The sequence below is a fragment of the Ciona robusta genome, chromosome 1 (assembly GCF_009617815.1).
Source record: "Ciona robusta chromosome 1, ASM961781v2".
NCBI classification, from domain to species: domain Eukaryota; kingdom Metazoa; phylum Chordata; class Ascidiacea; order Phlebobranchia; family Cionidae; genus Ciona; species Ciona robusta.
In genome coordinates this window covers 13,041,776-13,062,727 of record NC_143235.1, presented here as the reverse complement: position 1 = coordinate 13,062,727, position 20,952 = coordinate 13,041,776, and the positions used below count along the sequence as shown (strand labels likewise).

The following is a 20,952-nucleotide window of genomic DNA, read 5'->3' as shown; positions in this document are numbered from 1 at the left end:
TTATGTTTTCTGCTCTGAATATCGATTGTTACATCATAAACATTCGGGTATAGGATATGACGTCAAATAGCGTTTGGCTGAACTTTGCTAAGGGTCAAGTCGACTCAATAACGATAGCTATAAGGTTTTAATTGGGAAAGACCAAGCGAGAAATGGATTTTCTTTGAGCCAAAGAATCCAAAACTGAATTATCCGTTCTAGCGTCGCATAAAGGCAACCCGCAATCAATTTACGTCGTCTTGAAAATTTTTAAATCCCGAGCCGCCAAATGCCAATTTTCCTCGCGTTTCATACCCCTGTAAGCACGATGAATGTCTAAATATCCTAATTGACAGTCTAATGTATTCTAACTTTCTGTTGTTCCAGTGTTTTTTAAATGTCTAAATGCCTAATAAAATATATACAAAAATCACGACCAAAATTTGTTCAATGCAAACAGATGCTATATTTTATTTATTTTGTTTGTAATGATGGAAAACACAAAGTTATAATCAACGAAAGCTTTGAGTGGTTTATACGTCGATACATTGCATTCAAGTTAATACATGGCCCAAAGAAACATATCACAAACACTGTATAAAGATGGGGCACCATTAACGCATAATATCCAAATATCCTGAGCGTGTTTTGAACAATTAACAACGGTCTATGGGAGTCGTGAGGATACGGTTTTATAATTCTTATATATATTCTTCGTTTACTACTAAATGTGACGAAAGAATAGAATAAAAAGGTGTCCCATCCTTCCACCCTACTATACCAGCAGTATATTTCTATAGAGGTCATATAGTTAGGTTTATGTTCTGCAATGTGTAATCGCTTACCCAAGAAAAGTTGATCAATTAAATAGTTATCGGCCAAAAAATTCATTGATTAGAAGTTAAAGTCTGGTATGAGTAGAAAATAACGGCCAGTTGTAAAGATTCGCTTAATTAGCTCAAAATATAGCATCATGCCAAAATGAAAGGCGGTATATTCCATTTTAACTATTATGAGAGATCATACACCTTATGACTGCAGAGGTAGAAATTGTATTTGTGTAAAATTTACTAACACTGAAATGTTTCTACCTCTTATAATGTAGAACATGATTGCATTTTCTGTATTTTAAACTGTTAAAATACAGCGTTCATAAATACACGAGTGTTACACTCTGTATTGAAAAAAGTGTCCCCACAGTGTCGAGTTTCCAATAAAACGTCCTGGTGTTCAGTTTCAACTAGCTCTCTTCCCCACCCTCATGTTGTGTAGCCATTACATAGTAACCCCAGTAAATTCCGTTGAATACAAGGAATGAATAGAAGTAACCCACGCGGAAAAACACGTCCAATGATTCGGCGTCCGAAGGCAAACATTTTCGTGGGTTGATTCGTTGTAATGACGACGGAACTTGCATTTTCTTAAAAAAATATTGTTGTATTAGGACTTCCGATTAGAAAAATAGATACTGTATATGCTGTGGGGGAAGATGGGACACGTTTAGCACGTAATATCCAAATATTCTTGTCGTTTTTTAAACAATTAACAACGGCCTATATGTGAGTCGTGGGGATACGATTTTATAATTCTTTGCTTCAACCCAGTAGTCACAAATGGGTTCTCTTAATTATCAGCCATGCGTGAAACAACAAGAAAAATTCCTCCCCAAAATAATAACACCCACAAAGTAACATACATGGTAACTCGTAAGCTGGCACGAGGTGTATTAACACCCGTGTTATAACGAATGTCGTTTTCCGGCCACGCAAAGTCAAAGTAGTTGCAATCAGTTCAACGACATATCGTAGTATATTGACTACTTACAAGCCCCTTTGGGTGTTTTGGGGTCAAATCTGTACTTGTTGATTTCGTGTCTTCTTGTCCGTCGCCCAGGGACGGAAGACTACGGAATATAATCGCTACGTCGTCCGATAGTTTATGATGCTGGTACCTGTGAAAATGTTCGCTCAAATAACTTACTGCGAATGTGAAGTTTATAGTAGGTTACGGTAAAATGGGATACGTTTTAAAAAGTAAGTTGGGGTGAAATGGGACGTTTTTAAAAATAGTAGGTTGGGTTAATATGGGGCATGTTTTTAAATAGTAGGTTGGGGTAAGATGAGACAAGTTTTAATCTTTTTTATCGACCCATTTGGTAGTAAACAAATAATATTTACAAAATTATGTAACCGTGACTCTACAAGGGAGTTTTCAGTCAAACATGATTAGGGCGTTATACGATATGGTGTTATTACCTCGTGCTCTCCGAGTCTTTGTTATCTTTTCGCTTCGACTGTGACGTAATACCGTTTCTTACGATGCTCGGCTTGATTTTTGGATATTTCTAAAAAATATAAATCTGTTTAAACGAAATAGAGATTTTTTTGTTTAAATCGAAAATAATATTTCCTAAAAAATTATTTTGTTTTTTTGTTTAAATAGAAAATAATATTTCCCAAAAATTTAAACAACAAACACTTCAATTTGTGCCGGGGCTGGAATTGTTTGCTGGAATTTCTTGAGCGATTTCTTTCCTCGTTCCGTCATAATGAAATTAAGGCAGCAAAACTCGAGAACGGTGGAGAAAACAAAGAGAAAGCAGACCCATAGATAAATATCCATAGCGGTTAGATACGACACCTGCGTCAAACACATTTTCAGTCTATATTGACGACGAATAATAATCTCTACTTATATAACAGACTGCTTTGTATGATCGGCGAAACAATGGCCTTTTTGCTTCGTCGCTGCTACTAGTATTTAGGCAAGACACGTAACAGCAATTATTCCAACCCAATGGACACTAATCTGTTTTTTAAATCGTCAGCAATATAAAGGAAAAACATGAATAAAATGAGCCCTCCCGAAATAATCACCCATAAAGTTACAAACGTGGTAGTAATTGGTACGAGGTGTATGAAACAGAACACCCGTGTTATAACGACTACCGTTGCCACGTTATGCTAGGGTAAGTTATATTTATTCATTGATAACTTCAGCCAACTTACCTTAGGGAGCGAAGCTTTTAAACCGGTGATAATTGTTGAGATTGTCAGCACTGAAGTCACACCTTTAAACATAAAGTAATAGAAATTATTTAGGATGAAAAAGCGAGTCCTGGTCAATTGTATTTGTCATGTTTGGAGGGTTTTGAAACACTTCAAAGGACACGCTCACAATAATCTCCAACTGAGCTATTTCGAGCCATTAAAATATTTTTTTTACCAACGCTAAACAAAAAGTATGGTAATTTACTTCCAACCCAATGTCATTTTGCGGCAACTTGTTACAAAAGCCCTTAAAAAACACAAAACTTAAAAGTTTTTTAACATTTAAACACGGTTCAATAAACGTTAAAATATATATTTTTTTTTTCGTTTAAACACGCCTATTGAAAAGAGCGAAAATCACTAAATAAAGTGATTTATGGCATTTTTAAATAACCCACCTAATGCCACTCTAGCAGGCACAGATCTTGGATCAATCCACATTCCAAGTCCTGCCAACACCACCATAATCAATGCTGGGAAATAAGATTGGAAAAAAACTGACAACAAATATCGCTTCAGCTCAAAGCTGACTTTAAGTTGAGATCTCATCCCTGAAAAAAAATCAAAATTACATAAATGAATAAAACTTATATAATATAACCTTAGAAATTAAAACATTGCGTCATATTGCATACCTCGCGCATGCCCGCTTTAGTACGTTTTTATCTTTAGCGATTTAGTCCGTTTTTAACTTTAGGCCTGCTTTTTTTTATATTTTTTTGTAAAAAATATTGAACTGTCTATTGCACCATTAGTGGTCACGGAGTTTCCCATTAAAAATGGTAGCGCACAGACACTTGCGGCCACAATGCTGGCGGTAGCAAAGCGCTATAATCTATATCTACAACGTCTCCCGCACAAACATTAATTACAGTACAGTTGCATGTTTCAGTAAATAAACCAAGTTCATGGGAAAATTTGTGATCCACCAATATACTGTGGCAGATGTTTAACTGAAAGTAATGAACTCTTTAAACGTTGTACCAACGCAACTTTTCCAGCGCCGTGGAAAACATTTAGCGCGCATGCCTCTATAGCCCTAAGTTGACGGGTTAGAGGTTCGATGCTGCTATACCATTACGGGTTTCTGTGCTTAAGCAGGATTGTCGTTTTCCGTCATGCGAGGATATATATGTAAAAAGAATATATGAATATAAATAATATTCAATAAATATGGATAAATAAGTAAAGAAATTCGCGTTCATATTTTACCAAAACTTACCAGCGTAACGGTCAGCTTCTGTGATGGTAACGTTTCGTGAATGAAAATTATGATGAACAAGTTGAAACTTAGGCATACTGGTAACGAGTCTCGTGTCCATAAATAAATCTTCCATGTGACTACCGACCATCCATTCTAAGTTCACTTCATCGCTCGTGTAACCCACTGTGAAATAAATACCAAATGCAAATCACCAATATGATATTTTACATTAGTAGGTATATGGTTTTATGTCAAATATATATAGTATGGTGAATACGGGACACCTTTAGCGCATAATATACAAATATCCTGATCGTGTTTTAAACAATTACCAAAGGTCAATGGGAGTTGTGAAGTAGTTTATACAACAGGGTGGGGAAAGATGGGACATCTTTTAACTCTATTTTCTCGTCCAATTTAGTAGTAAACAAAGAACATTCAAATAATTATGAAACTATATTCTCACGACTCCCGTATACCGTTGCTATTTGTTTAAAACACGATAAGGGTATTTTGATATTAGGTGCTGAAGGTGTCCCATCTTACCCCACCCTACTAAAGTTAAACAACGTTTATACTAGGAGGAGAACACCTGTAGTAAATTTGTTCGAGCATGTAAGTAGGTTATGTTAAAACATTTTTTTTTCGGAGAGGAATCAATACCTAATTACAAGGATAAATTCTCTCAATATATATGGGTTCATTAGTCAGTTCAAGATTGCCAATCAATGCGTATAACACCTCGAATATTTAACACTTGTTTGTTAGTTAAGATAAGTTTTTTCAACCCTATAAGCCATAGGTCAAAATAGTTATGTGACGCCACGTCATATAAAATTATAAAACCGTTGCTTCGTGACTCCAAAAAAACGTTGTTAATTGTTCAAAAGACCATCAGCAAATATTGGGTTTACGTGCCAACGGTATTTCATCTTACACCAGATTAATATCTATTTAACCGTAGCCCTGAGAGTCGAAAAACGTTGTTAATTATTTAAAACACCATTCGGAAATATGGGGTGATGTGTGTAGGTGCTAACGGTATTCCATCTTACCCCATATTTCTATGCGACAAATTTTTAGGTCGTATAACCCAACATGAAGTAGTGCTTATGTCAGGGATCAATAAACAAATGTATAGTAAAAACCTTTTATACCATTAAGGGATTTTTCCTTCGGTTAAATCCAATTTTACGAGACGTTACAAATCAAGCTGTACGGTCGATTAACTTCTCATGATTGCACTTCAATGCGATCAATGCCATTAACGGGATATTTGAAGTCGATTTCTCAAGATTGAGACATGTTAGTGCAACAGGCACGCTTTTTGATTTACAATCTTTCCAACAGTTTTATCCATAGGGTGTTTTAACATCTGTTGTTTTGCTGTTGATTTCATTCTCTTCGTTCTTTAGATTATAACTACCAAGATCTTTAGTATCGTTGCCAAAGAGATAAATTAAAATTATGTTTATGAAGACATAACAATTCTGCTTGCAAACCGCTAGTAACAATATAATATACGAGAAAATGGAATGAAAAAATATCTTGGAATGAAAAAATCTTACCCCTCCCTACTATCGGTTTTAAGGAGATAAATACAAATTATGTTATGTCGTTTTAAATGTATTCAAAACCCGACCGTAGTGTGTGTTGGTCCAAATCCCAACGGTATAGCAGTGAATGAGTGTCGAAACACAACGTAATTATACGACCACTGCTACTGCTTTATGCTGTATTGGTCGCATAAATTATGCATCACAACTTGACTGTATTATAATTAGGTCGATTGAGACCTGTTCATGCTTCGATCGACGCTAACCAGTCTTACCGCATTTTTGAGTTCATTTGGAATCACATTGGCATTTGCAAAGTATAGTACTGTGGGGTAAGATGGGATACCGTTAGCACCTAAAAGCCACCATTTTTATCGTGTTTAGAACTATAACAACGTTTTTTCTGTAAAAAATCTTTGTTTCCTACCAAATGGTACGAGAAAAGAGAATGAAAAAATATTATATTCTATCTTACCCCACCCTACTTTAATATTATCTTATTACATTTAAGGTTCATTTAAGCGAAGTTGCAATACTTTAACTGTTAATTGCATCAATGAAATAATATCCTAACATTGTTTTATCGATAAATCTATATATGTAATTAATTTCATAATATCGTAATGTAAGGATATTTTGCACGTTTTAATGAAACTTATATATTACTAAAGCGATTTTTCATTGATTGTTTTTTTTTATAAAACTAATCAATTTTAATTTAGCATAGTTTATAGGATTTGAAGTTAAATGGTATACTGGCACACGTCGTTTTTTGGAGGTGTAAAAGTAAGTATATTAGGGTGGGGGAAGACAAGACACCTTTAGCAAATAGCATCCAATATGGGAGTCGTGGGGATACGGTTTTATAATTTTTTGAATGTTCTTTGTTTACTACCAAATGGGAAAATGTAATAAAAATTAAATGTATTAAAAACACATATGTACTGTAATATGCAAGTTATATAGTTGGGTGGGGTAAGACGGGACACCTTTAGCGGATAATATCTAAATGTGATTCTGTTTTAAACAAATAACATCGGTTTATGGGGATCGTGAGGTTTATAATTCCTTGTTTACTATACCAAATGGGACAAGAATAGAATAAAAAGTGTCTCATCTTCCCCTACCCTACTATATGCATATTAGATTGAATTTGACTACTTTCCAATAATTATGCAGACATTTTACAAATACGGTGGGAATTCGGGCGGTATGGTTGTTTGTTTTGGTCAATACATCGTGTTAAAATAAATAGAAACAGCAGCATTACGGACACCTGCTGTTTTGTTTTCGTTCGCTCCTTAACGACTGCGTAATGTCCATTAAACAGATGTTATATCGCAGCGAATACTCCGACTCGTTAGGGTTGTCACTTTTATAGCCTATAACAGTTGCGAAAACACGAACAGAGTGTAATATATTTTTTAAATTATGCCCTTTAAAAAAAAGTTAAATGACGCGCTTTAAAAAATATTTAAATCTCGCCTTTTGAAAATGGCAATACATGCCGTCGTAATAATTTTGACCGTTATAAAACTCTCTGAAATACAATTCCTTTAGAATACTTACAGCTTTGGAATGTCAGTGAACAGTTTTCCATGTCTAATGGAAAGTTGTAGAGGTTCATTTGACATGCAACAGTCGTCGTTATTCTATAACAATGAAAGATTGATTTTAGTTATTGTGAACAAAAGAACTCGAATCCCAATGCGTATTCAGTTGGGATAGAATCATAGAGCGCAATTACAATTATAATGTATATAGGCCATGTATCCTAACATTCTTTCATGCGAAAAAAGAAAACCCGATTTTTGAGTGCATTAGATCATGGTGGATTTGGTATATAGTAGGGTGAGGAAAATGGGACGTTTTTATTTATTTTTTTTGTCTCCATTTGGTTGTAAACAAAAAAAAAACATTTAAAAAATTACAAAACTATATCCTCACGACTCCTTTAAACCGTTGTTAATTGTTTACACCACGATCAGGATATTTGGATGTTATGTGCTAAAGTGTCCTGTATTCCCCCACCCTACTATATATAATATTTACGGGTCTACATAGACACATGTGTAGTGAACTCACTTTACGTTGTAAAAAATGCTGCCGTCGTTAAAAAGTCTCAAAACAAGATTATCAACCGTAGTTTTGTGGATAAATGAGCTCTTTGAACCGACAATGTACAGATCTACGAAATATACGAATATAAGTAGGTTGCTGTAACCACTTATAAGATGCAACATGCTTTTATTCTATTTTCTTGTCCCCATTTGGTCGTCAATAAAAAAAAACATCATAACAAATAAATAACCGCATCCACACGCACTGAAAGAACGTTGTTAATTATTCAAAACACTTTTTAGAAATGTTGGATATACTATGCTGACGGTTTCCCATATTACCCCACAGTGCTATATACTAGTCTATGTTGATAGTTGTACAAATCCAGCTGCCTAGATATGACATTTACCACATATGTTTTGTGTATAGATATTATACGTCAAATGGTTACATTTTATGCTCCAATTGTATTAATGGTTTTAAGTCGCCGTGGTTAGCGCGCCTGCCTCGAACTCGGAGCTACCAATGTGGGCGTATGTTGTGCCCTTGCGCAACAAAAGGGAAATTGCTTTAACCTAGTGGTCACTGATGGGTTGCACACTTTATTAGCAACACATAAAAAAAATCCCCCCCTAAATAAACATACATGGTAACTCGTAAGGTGGCACGAGGTGTATGAAACACTCGCATATAATGACTGTCGTTTTCCGGCCACGCGAGGTTAAATAAGTAAAATCCATTTATTCAAGTTACCTGGCACCCATAGCTTGCTGATTAATCTACTCGGTAGCACAATGCTGTTGTCGTCAGAATTTGAGATAAATTTTAACCGAGTGTCCGTCCAGGTCTCGTGCATGCATAGCGTAAACGTCAGGTCCTGTTTAAAAATTTGATTTTTTTAAATTTTGTAAGAATAAATGTTAAAGTAGCACCAAATAGTATCATGTAAAGAATCCTCCGTGTTTATAGAAAATGTACGTTAGGGTGTGGTTTGAGTCTATTAGTGGGGGAGAGTTCTTCAGCAGCACGCAGTTTATTTGCGTGAACACAATTTGCACAGAAAAGACGTGTTTTTTACAAACACACACAACAGAAAAAACACACAAAAAACTGCACAGAAAAGACGTATTTTTCACAGCTACCTAAAACAGCCAAAAAAACAAAAAAAAGAACAGAAAACATACACCAAGACACTTACAAACATCAAATCAAACTTTCAAAAAACGACATTCAAGTTCACCATGTTCTTTTCCGAAATGTCAGTAATGCTTTCGATCATCAGGGCCAGACCAACACGTATTGGTTTTCCTACAACCAATAAAACCGTACACTAAAGCCGTGTAAAGATTTAGGCGACTGCCGATTAAGATGTGTCGATCCGACACAGCAGCAGCCAAGGTGCGGTTTCGAGGTTTTACAAACAAATCATTTCAGATCGGGATTAATAACACAACCGCTTGACTTTAATTAAACCGGGGCGTTCAATATATATTACAGTGTGGTAAGATGGAACACTGTTGGCACCTAAACCCGTATTCCTAATACTGTTTTTACCAATAAACAACGCTCTTTTAGTCCACGGTTATATGATTATGTAAATTTTCTTTGTTTGCTACCATAAAGGGCGAGAGATGAGATAAACCATTTTTCAACTTATTTTCTCGTCTCATTTGGTAGTAAAAAAAAAACATTTAAAGAATTATAAAACGGTTTCCTCACGACTCTCATAGACCGTTGTTAACTGTTTAAAACGATCTTATTATGTGGTATATTATGTTGTAAAAGTGTCCCATCTTACCCCTATAGTATTATATGAGCTTACCATGGTTTCTGGGCCGAATACTCAACTCATAATTATGGTCTCGAAACATCTCCTCGATCTGTTTTGTTATTTCGCTTCCATGTCTGTCATTAGAGCGACTACTATCTTGTGGCAGCGGGGGCGTGAATACTGAAATAAATATTAAAAAGATAAAACATTAAAAAACAAACTGTATATTTTATACAGTACTGTGGGGTAAGACGGGACATTTATAGCACATAATATCCAAATATCTTGACCGTGTTTTAAACAATTAACAACGGTCTGTGAAAGGCGCGAGGATACGATATTGTATTTCTTCGAATATTCTTTGTTTACTGCCAAATTGGACTAAAAATATAATAACAAAGCATCCCATTTTACCTCACGCTACTATATATAGATTGGGGTAAGAAGGTACTTGTTTTTGGGCTATTTTTCTGTCTTACTTGGTAGTAAACAAATATTATTTATGGAACTATATAACCGTATACTCATGACTCGGAAAGAGCGTTGTTAATTGTTAAAATCCAGATTAGGAAATATGGAATATTATGTTCTAAAAGTATCCTATTTTACCCCATAGATACCATATTCCATGACCTATAATTTAAAAACACAAAATAACAATTTATTGGGTATACCCTACATGTGTGTGATTTTGCGCTGGATTAGATTTTTACGTTTATGTTAGTTAAGAAATAATGAGCATTAGAGAAATATCGACTTTGCTTCAGCGAATATAGCTTGCTCTACAGATACCGTATTTTTCAAACTTTTAAAAAATATTTTTACATTTTTTTTAAAAATGTTTCATTAAATTAAATAAATTTTGCCACAAGCCGCATGTAAAACAATAGAACAAAAGCTGACCTCCGCCCCAAAACGCCTGGTCAGGTTTTTCGTCTGGTGCCCGTGTTTTCGTGTGTCTTGTTGTAGTGGCGGTTTCACTGCATGCCCCGAAAGTTGCTGTTATTACCAAGAAGACAACGAGTCGTAGAAACCTGCTGAACCAATCGATTATGAGCATCCTCGTACATAAACAAGCATGACAGCCACTTAGAATAAAGGCGCGGCTTGAGTTCATTTAAAATGCACGAAACCATGCCGAATGCCCAATAGTGCACTCGCATCGCTCTTCTATACATAAGTACTGCTTATCGACAATAATGCATGGCAGTAGTGTAACTTTAATGGTAGTTGCTGATTAACGTTTAAGTTACCTGTTACATATAATGCTTTTCACATTACAGTGTAAATTGTGAAGATACAAATCTGCTGTTACTTTCCGAGGCGGTGGCATCATTTTTACATATAAGTCTAAACTTTAATAACCCAAGAGAAACCTGTTGTTTTCTTTCAGCATGACATTTCGTCCTGTCTTAAAGTATAATTGAAAAATTAAAAACAAAAGTGTCGTCAATTCGCAATTGTGTTTAATAAAATAAGTTTTCGGCAGTCGTATTTTTGTTTCTGAACCTTAATTTAAATCGCCTTTGCTTTACGCAAGTCAGATACTATCAGCAACAAACACCAAATTTAACCACAAATCGTTTTCTTGTCTTCGCTAATCTCTTTACTTTTTCAATCTTTGGTAATTACTGATAAAAATTCTGATCACATTCTGAGTAGTTTTTCATAGTAAATTCTTTCTTTATTTTCGACTTATTTCTTTCGACAGCTTTCGTCTCATTCGCGTTTCTAAGCAGATTAATTCCTAAATCCCAAGTCAATGCCTTTCTGCAGTCGGAATGCCTTTTTTTCTTACAAGCAATTACACCTCTCTCGCTGTTTCCGTCTCTCTCACAGCGGAAAGAGATAAGTCAAAGAAAAAGGCCACCCGTTAGTCAATTGTGGTGTCCTTTAAAACTAATTAAATACAGTTAAACCAAAGCATATAGCACAAAACAATCCTACATCATTATAAAGCCACATATTGATTACTAAAACCACGGCCTACTATATAGATATCTCTAGTAGGCCGTGCTAAAACATAATAAAACGTGATCAACTCTAAAATGCGTACGTATTTTTTATACGTAGAACATAATAATAACTAGTTTAATGTTTAACCATACAAACATTATATATAGTAGGGTGGGGAAAGATGGGACACCTTTTTATTCTTTGTTCTTGTGTCATTTAGTAGTAAACCAAGATTCTTTTTACAGAATAATATAACTGTAGCCTCGTGACTCAAAAAAAGCGTTATTAATTTTTAAAAAATCTAAGAATACCTTCTATTATTACAAATTTTGCTTACAAATGAAACTAAAGGACAATGTTTTTCTTGTCGAAACAAAACAGATTCAACATAAAACCTTTCATACTCCGCTATTGTTTTGACAACATGTTATTTTAATACTGATGAATACTCGTATTTTTTAATTAAACTATACCTTTCTTTTTTCTTAAGTTTTTCTTTGCCAGAACATAACTGTATCTTTGCACTGGTAACAGTAACATATTAAGTTCAGATTTGAATTACAGCGACAGAGAGTTAATGATTATGACAAACAAACCGAGCTACAGTCACCTGACAAAGGGTCTTCAAAGCGTTCCAATGGTTTTACTTCGGTAAGTGTTGTTAATGCGTTTGAAATATTTGAGCTTTACGCCCTAATGTGTTAATGTGCTGCTAATGGACTATTTTCGATTTTTTAACCTCATTCTTTCTTTTTTCGAGAAACTTTCAAAATCGGTATTGGTTCTAAACTGAAATTTAATTAAGTTTGTTTTTAACACAATGTTGCCCGTGCAATTTTTACAAACACTTTCTTCACAAGAAAAAACCTTGTATTTCCAGTAAACGCATTAGCAATGTCAAGTCTCGTATTACTGAAGAAAAAGAAAGTTCAAAACGAATTCGGGTTCTCCTAAACGACCAGCCCCATTTAAACGGTTTACCATTTTTTTCTAAATTGAAAAATTATATTTTCATCACTTTTTCTCAATCTTTTTCAGCTATTACTTTAGTTGTCCAGCCGAATGCGACCTGGCGTTCATTGATGGCAGAAGTAACGAGTAAATTCTCCATGGCAGTACAACTTCGTAGGTTATATACTTTGGATGGTATGAACATCACTGCATTCAAACAAATAACAACGGGTGAAACTTACGTCGCGTCTGTGGGAGCTTTTAAACCAGACAGCCGACTCTCCCCGACAGGAAAACCGGTTTGGAAAAACCAGCAGAATTCTAAAGGGAGACGATCGAGTGATATTTCTCTCTTATTAAAACAGAGCACAGAGGGTTCGTACAGTTTGGACAAGCCGTTGACATTTTACGATGACAAGGTTGATATCATTAAATCGTCACCGGCTGGAACAAAACCAGGTGATATCGACACCGCCAGTGCAGCAGACATTTCGCAAAGCGGCGACTTATCTGCGAATAATCCCACGGATTCTGACCTTGATTTCAAAGATATGCCAATAACAGACATGGCTATTTTATCATTGCATGACGCAATACACGAAAGAGATGATACGTTTCGAAATATTTCTTTTCGGTCAAATGAAAGTTTACCTACCCCACCAACACCAGAGCTGCTACCACAAAAACGATCTGCTGTAATCGTTCTCGGAGGTGACAAGGTAAAAGTTCAAATTCGCTCCGATTCAAACATTTCAACCACACTTCAAGAAATCTGTTCATCTCTTGGATTACCCCATGACCCGAGTTACAATTTATTCAGCGAGAACGGGGACCAAATAAAAGGCACTCGCGAGCTTTTTACAACCTACGGAAAATTTGAAACTTTTATGGCCGAAAAAGTGGCGACGAAATCACAACAGCGCAGTCAGCAACACCAGCAGACTCCAGCTGATGTTAACGGAATGAAATTAGAATGGATTTTTGGGCAAGTGGTTACTTTTATGGTAGTGGATGGAGGAAGATGGGACACCCTTTTATTCCTCTCTCTCGTCCCATTTGGTAGTAAACGAAGAACATTCAAAGAATTATAAAATTGGCACGACTCTATACACCGTAGTTAGTTTTTTTAAACATGGTCAGACATGGTCTACTCAATTGAGTAGGTCATGGGTCAAGATAATTTAATATTATGTGCCAAAAGTGTCCCGTCTGGCCCCACCCTGTATTATTTATATACCTTCTGAACTTTTTTTTTCTAAAATAAATATTTTAAAAGGGATTTCGCACGTAAAACTTTTTCTTAAACTGCCTTTGAACTCTCACCTATATTAAATAGATTATGTTTTTGTGTTAAATAGTTTTGCGTCTAACACAACTTCGTTCCAGGGGTCAACTGTCTCGAGATGTGTTTGTAAATACAAACGAAGAACTTATGTTTACCAGTGGTAGCTTAGTCGTGTTGCTGAATATACAACGCCAAAGCCAGAGATTTTACACCGGCCACAACGAATCTATAACATGGTATGGGTTATAAATAATTTATAAAGGCGCCAAATCATCAACGAAGCAGAAGCCAAATTAACTTGCGTTTCTGTCATGACCGATAAAGTTATTTTATTAAGATAAATTTTTAGGTGATTTATTTTTTTACTTTATTATTACTATTTATTTTAGTTTTTTTGTTAATTGATTTTGTAGTTAAATGTTTAAAATGGTAAAGCAGATTTGGGTAAAATGGTTCACCTTTTTTTTACCGTTTCAAAGTAAACAAGAAATATTTACAGAATAACATAACCGTATTCCCACGACTCTAAAATTGAGTTGTTAACTGTTGAAAACACCATTAGGAAATATTTGATATTTTGTTCTAACTGTATATTTATCTTACCCCACCACGATACTAAACCTTAAACATAATAACTGTCGGCGTCTCTTATTTAATTTTAAAATAAAAGGAAACTTGTTTATCCCGACGTGGCGAAACAACGACAAATTTTATAGACTGCGTGTCTGTTTACCATCTACCATGATTCTTATTTTTATTTTTTTTAAATTGTTTCCATACTTTCAGTTTAACTTTGCATAATTCCAATTTGTTTGCGGCTTCTGGCCAACAAAGTGGCGATGACGTCATGAATGACGTTGCATCACATGACGCTCATGTTCGAGTATGGAGTGTGGATAATTTAGCTGTGACGTCACAATTTGGTCATGGTCTACTGCGGGGAACTGTGAAAAAAGTCGAATTTTCTAAAACGGTAAATTGAAATAGCAAGGTGATGGTAGATGGGGCACTTTTTATTTTTTCTTTCTCATCGCATTGGATAGTTAACAAAGAACATTCCAAGAATTATAAATCCGTATTCTCACGACTCCTATAGACTATTGTTACTTGTTTAAAACGCGATCAGGATATTTGGATATTACGTGCTAAAGGTGTCCCATCTTTCCCCACAGTACTATATTTAAATTATCGTTATCCTCACACTTTTTCGATTCGTGTAAGTGCTCTCAATGTAATGCACTTGTGAGGTTTAATAGGTCACGAAGTTAATCAATATAACGCACCATATAGAGATCATTATTTACGTCATCTGTTCATTTCAACGTAATCTACATGGGTGGTGATTTAAATTATAAACAAACAGCTGTTGTATATCAGTTTTACCTGCTGGGATACAATATATTGTATACCCAATGGATTGAGATGATTATTTTCCCAATACTACAGAAATCATTTCAACCAGCTTTATCGAAATTAAATCGAACGGAAAATTATTAGGATTATAACTTATTTACCCTCGCGTGGCTGGTGAAAGACAGTCGTTATAACACGGGTGTTCTGTTTCATACATCTTGTGTAAGCATACGAGTTACCATGTATGTAACTTTGTGGGGGTATTATTTTTTCCAATTTTTTTTATAAAAAAAATGTTGTCTTTATGCATGACTGGTAATTTGGATATAGTAAAACCTGCTGGGTTGGAGATGACTGTCTTGGATGAGCCTTGAACCCTGTATAATGATTTTTCCACAGAACGAATGGTTAGCGACAGTCGATCTGGAGCATCTAACGTTATGGCATTGGAGGAATGAGACGGCTTTATCAAGGCATAGGTACACGGCTCATTGTGTTTTAATCACTATTGGCTTTTGTTTTGATGTCATTCAGCTAAACACAGGCGTTATAACACCAGTGTTTTGTTTCATACACCTCGTGCTCGCTTACGAGTTACCACGTATATAAATGTGCAAGTAATTATTTTTCAAGGGGGAATTATTTTGCAGAAGTAACTTCTGATTTCTCTCGTACAGGTTGGGAAATGGTGACGTCAGCGTTACGTCATTTATAGATGAAGACACGTGGTTGGTAACAGCTGGAACAAATTATTTTCATTTTTGGCAAGTTCACGACAACGGAAACTTGCGGAAGAGCCTCAAAAGTGGAATTTTCGACGGGGATTCCCCAGACATGGTCACGTGCTTACAGGTGTCCTTCAATGGTGACGTTATAACGGGGGATTCTAACGGTGATGTCACTTTTTGGAGGAAAGCGTATGATGGAGTTTTCTCAATGAAAAGGCAGATTCATGCTGATGTAAGTGATACGGTTCTATGTAAACAAGAAAAACGAAAACATGTCCCATCTTACCCCACCCTACTATACATGTGTTGATACAGTATTGGGTGATGGAGGAAGACGGGTCGTTTTTAGGACATAATACCCGAGTAACCTGAACGTGTTTTTAACAATTAACAATGATCTGCGGGAGTCGTGAGGATACGGTTTATAATTTTTTGAATGATTTTTTTATACCAAATGGGACAAGAAAAGAGGATAAAAACACGTCCCATTTTACCCCACCTTACTATATCGGTGGTGATATATAATGACAAATTTGTTCAGGCTGGAATACGCTGTATGTGGAATCTTGCAGACGGGAGCTTGGTAAGCGCACACGAGGACGGTTACGTTTGTAGCTGGGATCTTCTTAGTGAAAACTCATTCTCAAAAGTAAGCATTATTAAACTATTAAAAAAATCCTCAAAAATAATATGCTTTTTGTTATAAATTCAGGGCAAAAGAAAAATCGGGAGTTCAAAGTTTGACGTCATAATGACGTCATCGCGACGTGGTGATGACGTGCTGCTGTGTTTGAGTGAAAACTGCAACCTGATGCAAGGCACGTTACAAAGTGCATGGTCAACTACGCAATTGGTAATACATACAGTTTAAAACTTTAAATGAATGCTACAGTACTGTGGTGTAAGATAGCATAACGTTACGACCTAAACCATTATTTCCAGATCGTGTTTTGAACAATTTACAACACTTTTTTAAAATTCGTGGGATTACGGTTAAATAATTTGTAAATAATCTTTGTTTACTGCTAAATTGGATGAGAAAATATAATAAAAACATTTCCCATCTTATCTCACTCCACTATACATGGGCATTACTGCCGCCTCTAATGAATATTTATAAACAGGGTCACAGATCCAGAGTAAACGGAGTTGTAATGCTTTCTTCATATACCCAAGTATGCAGTTGTGATTCAACAGGAATGGTCGCATGTTGGGACCTCGTGTGCAAAGAAAAAGTATGGTGTACAACACTTGAGGTAAAAAAGTGAAAACATTGACAAAAATATCAAAATATAGAACGGCATCTTAGCAAAGTTAAATAATTACCAGTTGTACATTACCAAACATAAAAAATTCAAAATAATTACCAACAAAGTTACATACATGGTAACTTTTAACCGGGCACGAGGTGTGTAAAACAGAGCACCCATATTATAACGAGTGGCATTGCCCTACCTCGCGAGGATGAATGAGTTTCATTCATTCTAACATAATTTTCTATGTTTTTACAGTCAGAGACATTATGCCTTGACGTACATTTTGATTTCGAGATTGTACTATTGGGTTGTAAGTCTTCATCCTTCATCGTTTTATCATCTCAAAGTGGGGAACGTGTCTGCAGTCGAAGTTTACCAGCTCCTGCAACATGCGTAAAGTTCGACGACCCAAATAAAACGTAAATTAATTTTCAAAATCCTAAACGCTATACCTAAGCTACATTAGGCGTAGTTTTACTGCGAATTTTAGGCCAATCCTGGCCTAAACCCTGGGACCCATAGCGTTTGCCGCGCTGTGGGACATCACCAAGATAGAATCAAGTTTGCTGCACTTTCCTGTCTTTCGCTGTTTTAAGTAATCTGATTTTCCTTGTGGTATTTTAAAACAAAAACTAAATCAAGTTTTGTTATAGTAGTTGGGGAAGATAGGGCGCCTTTAGTACATAATATCCAAGTATTCTGATCGTGTTTAAAACAATTGACAACGGCCTATAGGAACCACATATAAATCTTTGAATGTTTCTTAGTTTAATACCAATTAAATAGGACGAGAAAAATAAAAAAATAAAAACGTGCCCTATGTTACCCTAACCTACGATATGTGTTTTATTTCCATTAGGGGATCGCCTTACGTTGCCATAGCAACTGATGATCGAAAGATTCAAATATTCTTGTTACTTGATCTCGGTCGTGCTTATGTTCTCCAGTCGTCTGTACCTTTCCATAGCGGTACAATAGTACAGATGGATTGGTCCAATGACATCAAATTCCTTCGCGTACAATCTAAGGATCATGACGTCATGATTTATGACGTCACAAAGAAAAACAAAGTGACATGTCAGCCGCTGACAAGGTAAATGGTATACATGTATATTTACATATATATTAGTAGGCTGGGGAAGATAGGACACCCTTTCTTTCTATTTTCTCGGTACACTTAGTAGTAAACAAAAAATATTTAAAGATTTATAAAACCCTATCCTTACAACTCCCATATAGACCGTGGTTAATATTTAGATATGTGTCTCGTCTTCCCCCACCCTACTACATTTAGATATGTGTGTTTTATATGGACAAGGTCTCTACCAAGAATATGGTATTTTGAATAGATTTTGCTCAGTATTAAACCCAGGGTGCTATAACCCATTTGACCAATGGGTTAAAGCAATTTTCGTTAAGTGTATTTTCCAATGACACATACGCCAGTATTGGTATTCCAATCACCCGCGTTTAAGAATCAAATACAGTAGGGTGGGGAAAGATGGGACACATTTTCATTCTATTTTCTCGTTCCGTTTGGTAGTAACAAGAACATTCGAAGAATTATAAAACCATATCCTCACGACTTCCATAAACCGTTGTTTATTGTTTAAAGCTTGATCAGGATTTTGAATATTAGGTGCTAAAGGTGTCCCATCTTCCCCCACAGTACTATATATTCTTTGGCTAATGCAAGTACTTAATCACTAAGCTATATACAGTGCAGGAAAAAACAAGCTTTGTATAGCGTTGTGGTAAATGAGCAATCAAAATACTTTATTTTAGCTCGTGGAGAACAAACGACTGCTCTGATGACGTTGGTATTACGTGTCAAGCAAACTTTGGTGACGTCAGTGCACGCTGCGCAATCGGGGGCATTGTAAAACTATTTCGAAAAAAGGTAAATTTGTAAAAAACCATAAAATAGGCAAAATCTGGCCTAAAATCCCAGGTCCTCAAAAAACTCAACCATTTAGAATTAATACGTTTTACGGAGTTAAAAGACTATATTCTGGTGTATGATATAAAATATTAAAATTCGTGAACGTTAAAATGTTTTTTTTTATTTAACAGGAGTTGCTAAAGCAGTTTAAATGCTCAAGCAGTGACGTAACATCGGTTTGTATGACGTCACAATACGTCATTTTAGGTGGCGGTTCACAAGAAATACCGTTACTACATCTGTGGGAGTTGGAATAAATATAAGAACACAGAAGTAAAAACAATGCTATGTTGGGATCATAATATAACACAGATACAATGTGTATGGCTGCATATATGTATATATGGTTTTGTGGGGTAAGATGGGACAACTTTATCACATAAGATTAGAATATCTTGATCGGGTTTTGAACAATTAACAACGGTCTATGTGAGTCGTAATACGGTTTATTATTCTTGGATTTTTTTGTTTTTTACAAAATGTAAAGAGAAAACAGAATGAAAAGATGTCCCATTTTCCCTGCCCTACCATACATGTGTGTAAACTACAGCGCGTCTTTTAATTCCTTGAGTCAGTCGTTGCGAATACCGACACGCGTCTTTCTACGTTAATTGCAATTTACATTCCTTCAGTTTCTTATGTTTCGTCTGGCCTTGCGCGTTCTTCTTTTCAGTTCATTCCAGTGTTATGTAACTGTGAGGTTTTTGTGCGGTGTAGCCTTACAGTTCTTACCATATTTCTTGGTCGTTTTTTATTTTAATCTAAACCGTTTTGTGTGTTTGAATGCGACTTCCAGAGTGCGAACTGTGTGGTTTCGGTAATTAGAATACGCAGTCTCAAACCAACAGTTTATGTGCCAAAGGAAATTGCTGTTCTTATTTCTGGTGTTCCCGCTGCTGCCTTAAAGGATGCTCGCGTTGCAGCTGCATTTCATTTGTGCTCTGACTAGATTTTGGGTTGTTATTGGAATCGAGGCTTTGGCTTATTTGGATGTGATAGCTGGTGAGTTACAATGAGTATACACATCATACAGTGGTTATGTATCACGAAATAAACGTATAGTAGGTTGAGGGATGATGGGACACATTTTCATTCCATTTTCTTGTCCCATTTGGTAGTAAACAAAGAACATTCAAAGAATTTTAAAACCGTATCCTCAGCACGACTTACGTGAACCGTTTCGCTAAAGGTTTTCCATCTTACCCCATATAACTTCATTTGTAAATTTGTAAATATATATATTGCTCATTTTTCGTTTATATTTACACCATCACCTTGCCGACCATTCTAAAAAAAACTTTTTCCCGACTCAACTACAACGCGATGACAGTGTTGACTAAACCGCGTCACAATGAATTGTGTAAACCATAGAGGCATTGTGATTTAACAAAGCTCTCATTATATTAAACCCTACAGCCGGACCGCGATATCGCTTTTCGATATCAATTGTTATGAAGTAATGTTGAGACAAGCTATTAAGTTTGGAGTGTCTGTAAAACTCAAGGGTGTTTTAATTTGGCGTTGTTTATCATCATTGTTATGCATTTTTTGTATTGAACTTTTATAGGTGTGTAATACTGTGGCGTAAGATGGGACACCGTTAGCATATAATATCTCAGCGTTGTTTCTTATTAATACGATATATTTTTTGTTTTTATGTAATTGCTGTAAGAGTGTGTATTACTGTGTAGTAAGATGGGATACCTTGAGCATATATAATATCTCAGCGTTGTTTCTTAATAATATGATGCCTTTCTTGTATTGCACATAATTGCTGTTAAGTTAATAGTACTGTGTGGCAAGTTGGATATCTTTAGCATATATTTATCGGTAGTATTTTGAGCAATTACTACCAGTCAT

At 35.6% G+C, this 20,952-nt stretch overlaps 2 protein-coding genes across 6 annotated transcripts; one reads left to right on the top strand and one right to left on the bottom strand.

Moving 5' to 3' along the window:
- Positions 1 to 421: 421 nt before the first annotated feature.
- Positions 422 to 11,325, bottom strand: LOC149743418 (gamma-aminobutyric acid receptor subunit rho-2-like). 5 transcript variants are annotated; one of them, XM_089881958.1, is made up of 14 exons: positions 10,875 to 11,322; positions 10,525 to 10,658; positions 9,673 to 9,801; positions 9,091 to 9,158; positions 8,604 to 8,727; positions 7,875 to 7,977; positions 7,359 to 7,441; positions 4,252 to 4,416; positions 3,428 to 3,580; positions 2,988 to 3,049; positions 2,458 to 2,619; positions 2,235 to 2,323; positions 1,804 to 1,930; positions 422 to 1,399 (listed from the first exon to the last, which is right to left on the bottom strand). In XM_089881958.1, exons 1-14 carry the CDS (start codon positions 10,955 to 10,957, stop codon positions 1,220 to 1,222), a joined length of 1,662 nt encoding a protein of 553 aa, XP_089738084.1. In that variant the 5' UTR covers positions 10,958 to 11,322; the 3' UTR covers positions 422 to 1,219. The 5 variants fall into 5 exon arrangements, with proteins under 5 accessions (XP_089738084.1, XP_089738092.1, XP_089738107.1 ...); XM_089881966.1 differs by having other exon boundaries at positions 10,525 to 10,655; positions 10,875 to 11,320; XM_089881981.1 differs by lacking the exon at positions 2,458 to 2,619 and having other exon boundaries at positions 10,875 to 11,324.
- A 1,131-nt stretch (positions 11,326 to 12,456) lies between these two features.
- On the top strand, positions 12,457 to 20,926 carry LOC149743417 (echinoderm microtubule-associated protein-like 1). Its single transcript, XM_089882000.1, has 12 exons — positions 12,457 to 12,552; positions 12,616 to 14,049; positions 14,600 to 14,786; positions 15,566 to 15,645; positions 15,844 to 16,126; positions 16,436 to 16,543; positions 16,607 to 16,747; positions 17,019 to 17,150; positions 17,406 to 17,569; positions 18,010 to 18,243; positions 18,936 to 19,050; positions 19,224 to 20,926. The coding sequence occupies exons 2-12, from the start codon at positions 13,961 to 13,963 to the stop codon at positions 19,347 to 19,349; spliced, it is 1,659 nt and encodes a 552-aa protein (XP_089738126.1). The 5' UTR covers positions 12,457 to 12,552; positions 12,616 to 13,960; the 3' UTR covers positions 19,350 to 20,926.
- The last annotated feature ends 26 nt before the right edge of the window (positions 20,927 to 20,952 follow it).

Bases quoted from the DNA above. Each gene is read 5' to 3' on its own strand.
- LOC149743418 (XM_089881958.1), bottom strand. From the start codon at position 10,957: ATGATGCCACCGCCTCGGAAAGTAACAGCAGATTTGTATCTTCACAAT. The intron at 9,802-10,524 runs GTCAGCTTTTGT...TATTTATTTCAG, and splicing joins CCAGGCGTTTTGGGGCGGAG to TATTCACGCCCCCGCTGCCA. The intron at 7,442-7,874 runs GTGAGTTCACTA...TCATTGTTATAG, and splicing joins AGCATTTTTTACAACGTAAA to AATAACGACGACTGTTGCAT.
- LOC149743417 (XM_089882000.1), top strand. From the start codon at position 13,961: ATGTTTACCAGTGGTAGCTTAGTCGTGTTGCTGAATATACAACGCCAA. The intron at 16,748-17,018 runs GTAATACATACA...ATTTATAAACAG, and splicing joins CATGGTCAACTACGCAATTG to GGTCACAGATCCAGAGTAAA. The intron at 17,151-17,405 runs GTAAAAAAGTGA...ATGTTTTTACAG, and splicing joins TATGGTGTACAACACTTGAG to TCAGAGACATTATGCCTTGA.